This window comes from Scyliorhinus canicula, chromosome 5 (genome assembly GCF_902713615.1).
Source record: "Scyliorhinus canicula chromosome 5, sScyCan1.1, whole genome shotgun sequence".
NCBI classification, from domain to species: Eukaryota; Metazoa; Chordata; class Chondrichthyes; order Carcharhiniformes; family Scyliorhinidae; genus Scyliorhinus; species Scyliorhinus canicula.
In genome coordinates, this window is record NC_052150.1 from 92,005,257 (window position 1) to 92,013,646 (window position 8,390).

General features: G+C 40.4%; 1 protein-coding gene across 1 annotated transcript; it reads left to right on the forward strand.

The window, feature by feature from the left end:
• The first annotated feature begins 492 nt into the window (after positions 1–492).
• Positions 493–6,662, forward strand: LOC119966119 (sterile alpha motif domain-containing protein 9-like). The gene has a single exon (XM_038797357.1). The coding sequence runs from the start codon at positions 786–788 to the stop codon at positions 5,775–5,777; it is 4,992 nt and encodes a 1,663-aa protein (XP_038653285.1). The 5' UTR covers positions 493–785; the 3' UTR covers positions 5,778–6,662.
• Positions 6,663–8,390: the final 1,728 nt, after the last annotated feature.

Consider the following 8,390-nt stretch of genomic DNA (forward strand, 5'->3'; position numbering starts at 1 on the left):
GGCCCACAATCGGGGCTCACTGATCTGCGAGCGGGCCTGTGCCGTGGGGCCACTCTTTCCCCCCACGCTGGCCTGTGTAAGACTCCGCCATGGCCAGCACGGAGAAGATTCCCCCTGCGCATGTGCAGGAAACAGACCATCGGTTCTGCGCGTGCGCCAGAACACGTTGGTGGTCCTCCGCATGCGACACCTGGCGCCGGCCGGCAGAGGCGCTTCGGCGCCAATTGACGCGGCTCCCACCCCTCCAGCGTCGGCCTAGCCCCCGGAAGTGCGAAGGATGCCGCACATTCCGGGTGTCCCAACACCGGAATTGTTCATGCCACTCTTTGGCACCGTTATTGCCCGCACCGCCAATTGCGGGAGAATCCCGCCCCAGAACTCCAGTTTTGAAATCTCAGTTGACATCCTGAGGGATACTTACAACTCGTGGTGCCTTCTTGTCACATGGGTTGTGATTCAGCCCAGTTTTGAATCAGCCCCAGCAGGCCTATTAGATTCCTGTCCCCCTCTAACATCACAGGCCTTGTTTGCTCAAATTGTATTGACACTACTACTATTACTACATTCACCAGCTGGGATTTTATGCTCCCATTCCTCTCGGGTGTGTTTGGTGATGGTCATGGGAAATCTCGCGAGAGGAACATCACATTTTAGGTCACTGGGCAATCACGCTGCGATTGACCCCGCCACTTGCCAGTGATGTAATGTAACCCTGATGTTCCACATCGGGAACACCATTGTAAACAATTTGAATATAACATTCTAATAATATTCTAAAAGAAACCATGATAGTTTGCAGAGTAAATAATCCTGTGACTTGTATTTCTATAATAGGTGACGATCTGAAGATGAGCAGGCTGTGCGATTTACCTGATAGCTTAACAAAATGGACCAAAGAGCATGTGAAAGTCTGGGTGGCTGATCGACTGAAACTTGATCAGAAATGTGGTGACATACTGTACAATGAAGATGTCTGTGGAGTGGTATTGAATGAACTTACTAAAGCGGATATAAAGGAAATGGGCATAAAGGCTGGACCCGCTGCTGTGATAATACGTAAACGTGATGAATTCATCAAGGGCTCAAAGTTGGACCCAAAGCTTACAGCTGCTGCGGATGATAAGCAAATAACTTCAAAAAGATCCTCTTCAGGAGCAAATGGCTCAGATTGTAAGCTGGTCGACAGCAGTGAATCAAAGAGCCAGACCAGTAAAACAGATTCTGCAGAGTTTCCCAAGAACTCTGTCCAACAAAAGTGCAACAGAAAGAATAAAAAAGACAAGACCGATTCTGATAGCTCCGCCACTAGTTGTCAAGTAGGCACAGAAACACAAGTTAACTTGGTTACTTGCACAAAATCAGAGGAAAATGAAACAAAAGAACAGAACTGCTCACAGCAGACTTCTGCTAATGATGCAACAGTAAAACTGGCCACAAGATCAAAAACAAGATGTGAAACGTATCCATTTGATGAACGCGATGCAGGCACAAGGTACATACAGAACTATGTTCTTTCTCCTGAAACTGGACCCTCGAATCTAATTGACCCAGTACATGAGTTTAAACTTTTTACTTTGACGGCGGGTGCACCGGAGGAAGATATGAAGAAGAAGTTTACCAATGAAGTGTTTAGATTCTCAGCTGCATGCATGAATAGCAGAACCAATGGTACCATCCACTTTGGGGTAGGAGACACAAAAAGTGGATTTGAACATGGTGAGATTATAGGTGTGTCCGTGGACAGCACAGATAAATATGTTGACTGTCTTCATAATCATTTTGCTCACTACTTTGAAAAAGAGGACATTCCGGATGCAAAATCATGCATTAGGCCACCTCGATTTGTGGCGATTTTGAGCCCAAACCAAACATTGTCAACAAAGTTGATCATTGAAGTTGATATTATACCAAATTATAGGATATGTGGTTCCAAGTTGTATCACATTCACATGATGAATAAAATCAATGAAAAATGGGTGAGGAGTAAAGAGAAATGCCTGTTCATACGCGATGGAAGCAGCTCCAGAGATATTCTGGGAAATAAAAATATCACAGAAAGAGAGGCTGAATACAGAAGGCTCCTCAGGGAGACATTAAGCACCTTGGTGGAGGAACGGAAAATTGCTGAAGAAAAGCCACAAAAGAAGACAAAGAAACAAGAGGGTTACAAGCTGGTTCGGATGATTACAGGTGGCTCAGGAATGATGGACACATCCTATTACCAGTGGTACATACTCGTGACAAACAAATCCCAGCAGAACCAAATTCAAAGTTTAGAGTTTTTAAAGGAAATGAATTGGTTTTGTGTGCTAGAGTTTGACCCGGAGTCAGTAACCAATGGTTTGTGCAAGTTGTATCGTGAAGAGAGAACAGCAAATCTTCATTTTGCTAGTCACTTCCAAGATATTGATACTGCAGTTAGTGAAAAGATTGAACAACTGAACTTGTACACTCAAACAAGCTGGATATTTTGCAATGGAAGGTCGGACCTTGATGATCAGAGTTATAAGCCATTACTACCCAAAGTGTGGTATAAAGAACGAGCTGCGGATGTTAGGAAATTGGTTGCTTTTCTGTGCCGACCAGATATCATGCCAAAAGGGAAATTTCTTGTCATTTTTCTGCTCTTGTCTAAAGTCGATGATCAAAGAGATCCCATTCTTGAAACTTTCTGTTCATTTTACCAGGAACTGAAAGGGACAGAAGACATACTGTGCATCTGTGAAAGTGAACAAACATTCTTGCGATGGAAGGATCTCATGCTGTGCACGTGTGAATCACAGGAACTCACAGAGAGATGTATTTCTGCCTTAAGCTTTGATGAAGTCAATGCTACTATTCTTAAATTAAGATCTGTTACACGATCTGCAAGGCGATTCTTACCATCTGCAACTTCAGCGTCTGTTATACTTCAGAAAAAGGAGGAGGAGCTTCTGACTGCGCTCGAAGTCCTGTGCGAAAATGAATGTGAGGGCACCGAAATAGAAAGCGATCAAAATCGCTTTAAGGAGTTTCAAAAATCCAAAGAGGAGCAATTTTACAGAGGTGGTAAAGCATCATGGTGGAACTTCTACTTTTCCACAAAAGTTCCTTTTATCAAACGAGATTGTTACACGGATCTTGATGAAATGATCAATGCAAAATCACCTTCTGCAATGTGTGTGAAGATTGCCAACTTATTTCATCATCCAGGTTGTGGTGGGACAACTTTAGCCATGCATTTTCTATGGGAGTCAAGGAAAAAATTCAGATGTGCTGTATTGAAGAACAGTAAAGAAGACTTTGAAGAAATTGGTAAACAAGTCATTCATCTGGTTACTTATAAAGAGAAAACTAACTCAGATTACTTACCTGTATTACTTCTGGTAGATGACTTTGAAGAATTTGAAAATGTGCATGTGTTACAGAACTCAATTCAGTCGATCGTTGCAGAGAAAGGCCTGCGGTTTGAGGTACCTTTGGTAATCATTCTAAACTGTATGAGATCCCAGGATCCAGTCAGAAGCTCAAAAAGGAATGTTTTGGTCAGTGTTGCTCTAAAACATAAACTGTCCATTAAAGAGCAACATTTGTTTGAGATAAAACTTCAGGAGATTGAGGAACATCATTCAAAACCTGAAAACTTCTACTCTTTCATGATTATGAAGAGTAACTTTGATAAAAAATACATTGAAGATGTAGTCCGTAATAGTTTGAAGGATTTTAATATGGCCACCAAACAAGGGCAACTGATTTCAATTTTGGCTTTGCTGAATTGGTATGTCAAAGATTCTTCAGTATCAGTTTCAAAATGTGAAGAATTCCTGGGATTAGGACAAGTGAAAACATCATTCTGGGGTCCAGAAAAGTTTGAAGATGTGATGGACACTTATTGCAACCTCCTTATTCGTATAGAAGTGGAAGAATATGGAAGATATGAGGGAATTCGAATCATCCACCCATTGATTGCAAGCCGTTGCTTGCAAGAATTGAATCATTCTTACAACCTTCCCAAGAGTAAAATTGCTTTGACGTTGCTCTCTCAAAACATATTTCTCCAACGTAGCATTGGAAGAGAAAAACTCATGCAAGACACATGGTGTTTGTTGATCACCAGACAACGAAAAGAACATGGAGATGAAGCAGATACTTTGTTCTCCCCTTTAATTGAAGCAATACAATCGGAGGAAGGAAATGATCGGGTTGTAAATGTTTTGACTGAAGCATCAAACAGGTTTGACCAAAATCCCTTCATTTCCCAGGTTCTAGCACGACATTACTATCTGATAGTAAAGGATTATGATTCAGCACTTAACTGGGCCACTAAGGCTAAAGATCAGGCAAAAGATAATTCTTACATCACTGATACATTAGGCCAAGTTTTCAAAAGCAAGTTAAAGTACAAAATGGAATGTGCTGAAATTGCTAAACAAACTGTGGTGACTTCTGAACAATTGAGTGAATTCCTGGAACTTGCTCAATCTGCTTCAGCTGCTTTCAAAGAATCTCAGTATCTGACAGAAAAGAAAGGAGAGGCCAGAACTGAATGGAAAGCACAGAACTCTAAACGGAAATATGATGCGTACAACACCTCTGGATATTTTGGAGAGATTGAAGTTGCTCTGTATGTTATAGATATCCTCAGAATGATACCAATCTTCAGCGGAAAGGACGAAATAAGCAAAATTTATTTAATGCATTTGCTGTCAGGTAACATGAATCTAGGGCACATTGAAAAGACAAACAGTACTGATGAAGAGTTGTGTTCAGTGGTTGAAGAATACAACCGATACCTGATGAATATCCAGATCACTACAAAAACAGCTTTTGAATTTTTTGAAGACTATTTTGTCCATTTCAAAACAAAGAATATTGAGAGGGAAATAGCAGAATTTAAGATTCGCAGAAAAATTGCAGAATGCTTTTCAAAGTACACAGAAGTATTTTGCCGATCACAGATTGAAAGTAGGGCTGCAAGGAAGAACAAGCCAAAGCTCAGTCTGCCACTGGAGTTGGAAGAATGTAAAAAGTTTTTAGAGTTCCACAAAGCTGACCGTTTTGCTGGTTTGCTCCTAACAAATAACCATGACGTTGGGCAAAGAATGGAAGAGATTGTCAGCAAGTACCAATTTCTCCTTCAGAATTCAACAATGAAAAAGTTAGCAAGACAAAGACTAAATTTTATATTGGCTAACATTGTACTTAACAGTGTTAAACCAAAGTCCAAACTAATCGAACCTTATGATAGACTTAAAGATCTTTTGAAAGAAGTCCTACAAGATGTTGGATTTAATTCTGGTCACGTTGAACCATATTTCTTGGCTTCCCTATTATTTTGGCCTACAAAGTATAATGAAATAAATGACGATTCCAGATTACTTCTGAGATGCATGACTGCAGTAAAACAGTCATTTAGAGGCTGTTATGGACGAATGGGTCGTTCCAAACACCCTGTTGCACATTTCTATCTTGGCAAGAAAGATGGTATGAACAGATTTATTCAGAAAGCAAAGATCGATCGATTCTTCGAAAAGGAGGAACGCCGGAATACGTTATGGCAATCTGGAGAAATCTGGAAAGAAGAAAAAGTCAAAAATCTTCTTCTCCGTGTGTATGGTAGAACAGGGGAAGATAACAAAGTATATGTAGAGTTTGGCAGTGATGAAAAAATCAAAATTCTTGTGCGCCCTGTATATTTGGGAAAGCTCAGAAGTGGTCTGAGTATTGAAAAAATATCCTTTTACTTGGGATTCTCTATGGATGGACCAACAGCATACGACATAGAGAATACAAATTAACTCTGAAAGACTCAAACTGATGGATAATATTGAAACTCAAACTTGCTCCACTCTCTGCAATAGTTAGCTTAGGCTTATTTGAGGCCTTGTATATTATTAGATTAAATATAGCTTTAGGGAGTTTTCCCCCTAAGTAGATTCTGATCCTGAAAATGCATAATGCTAAGACAGCACAGTGGCACAGTGGTTAGAGATCCAATGTAATTATTTTGAAGAACAGGGGAGTTTTCCCCAGCGTCCTAATGAATATTTGTCCCTCAATCAACATCACATTATAAAACAGGTAATCAGGTTTTATCAAATTGCTGTTTGGTTGCTGTGCTTCATTACAGCAGTGGCTGGACATCAAAGAGTACTTAATAGGCTGTAAATTGCTCTGTGATATCCCTAGGTTGTAAAAGGCACTATACAAATGAAAGTCTTTTTTATGTGTTTATGTTTGTATGACTGCAAGGTAGTGTTATGACAAAATAATTCGATGTTCATATAAAGTTGGTATTAGTACTAGTTAAGGTTTTGGAATATGTTGAATGTATTGCTATATTTACATCTTCTTCTGTTACAATTCCATCACAACTTCTTCGGAATGTTTGACGAAAGTTGCAACCAGTGATTCTGTCTGCCTTCAGCACTTCCAGTTCAGATTTCATCATATCTTTATTTCAGATTTCAGTAAGTTTATCTGACTTCTTCACAAAAGAAGTGGAATACTTCAGGATACTGATCCAATGGCCCTTTGTCCAATTTTCCTGTCCCCCACCTCCAAACCTGTCTTCAGGAACCTGGGAAGAATCCCCACCGATTTTCTGTTACTGTGAATCTTATGACTCAGACAGCTTTTTAAAAAATCACTTTCACAAACCTTGTACAACTAACTGAAAAAAATGTCAAGAATATATGCCGTAATTTTATTTTAACAAAATGTGTGCAGAGAAACCTTTTTTCCTTTTGCGAGCTTGTTACAAAGTGATCACATAATATTTATTACATGTGTCATATGCTAATGTTTTAAGGTTAAAGAAAGATGAACAGTGGTTGAATTACAAGAAGACTACTTAACTGCTAGATGCCTTCCTCAGTAATGTCATAAAACGCCACACGTTCCTTGGAATCATCTGATGCAAACACTGAATCTGTGGCAATTCATTGCTTAATCCTGTGAGAACATTTTGGAATTTAGCATGTTTACATTATTACTATAACTTCCAAAAGGTCTTGGATCGATTTTTTTTTAATCCAATGAGGTATAAAGGCCAAGCAAATTGCTAGACTTTTTAATCCTGAGTGGATAAATTAAAAAGAAGGCTGTTTTGTTCATCTTTGGTGATCACAAATTGGCTGTAAATAAGGCATCAGCATAGCTACTGTAAGGAAAGAGTCAATCACACTGTTCTGAAATTTGTCTTTACACACGATTACATTGTCGTAATATTAGCTATTAATCTATATGTGTTAAACCCGGAAGTATGATGAAATTATAACTTAGTGATTACCAAAGCTTTGACTTGAGACCAACTCTGCAGAAGTGGCCATTTTCAGTATGAAATGATCACCTGAGTAACATAGTTAGAGACGTTAATTCGCACATTGACTTCTAAATTTCAGGGAGACATACTCATTGCCCATAGATGAGGGGAAATGGTTAGTCCTGCAAAAGAAAAAAGGTTTAAGTATACACCACCTTTTTTATTTGGGGTTTCTGTAGAATCAGGAGATTAACTGTTACTGAATGATACACAACCTAAGGCAGATTTTTCATCACAAGCTTTGCTTGGTGGAACAGCAATTGTATATATCAAGAGCAAAAATGTCATTACTTCAATGGGATACTTCAATGAGGTTGTTAGGGAACGGAATTAAAAACCAAAGATGATGGAAATACTCAGCAGGTCAGGCAGTATTGATGAAGGGTGGAAGTTTCCCATTTTTGCACAGTGCTGGCTGAGGCAAGAAAACCAGCGTGCAGCTGGCCAGCTGCACAGCCTGCTTTACTCGTCAGAGAATGCAAAGGAAATCACCAGTCATGACCCATGCCGCCACACTGGTGGGGCGGGCTGGAAAAAGACAGAAATGCTGGAAATCCCAATATCAGCGGACCATTTCAGGTACCCTGAACTCCAATAATGAACAAAAAACTCCCCTCCCCTGCCCCCAATACACGGAGAGCCCCCTCCACCCACGGATAAAGGGAAGGCCTCCAATGGAGCTCCCTAGTGGGTCCCCTCATGGCACTTCTCCCAGCAGTGCCAAGGGGACCATGCCAGGGGGCACTGCCACAGCATGTCCTTCTCCTCTGGGCGCTATACTTAACTGTCCGCCACCAGCGGATTCCCTTTGCCTGGTTCCGATTTTTAAGAAGCAGTTCTAAACCTCGCCAAAGTGACCTTATGTCAGTGAGGGGGAGCATATGGTGGGGAAGTCCTTTAATGAGATGTGAATTGATTGAAATGAGAAAGGCCAGCAACATTTTTACAACACCAGCAATGGGGTGAAAAAAATCCGAAAACGAGACCTCACAGGCGACATTCTCCTTTTCTGACTTGCAATATTTTGCGCCCATGCTAACGTCTGATTTCCATCAGTTGCAGTATTTTTTGGTTCAGAAAGGAAACC

What these genes read in the sequence shown, in the direction of transcription:
- LOC119966119 (XM_038797357.1), top strand. Translation starts at nt 786, where the DNA reads ATGATAGTTTGCAGAGTAAATAATCCTGTGACTTGTATTTCTATAATA.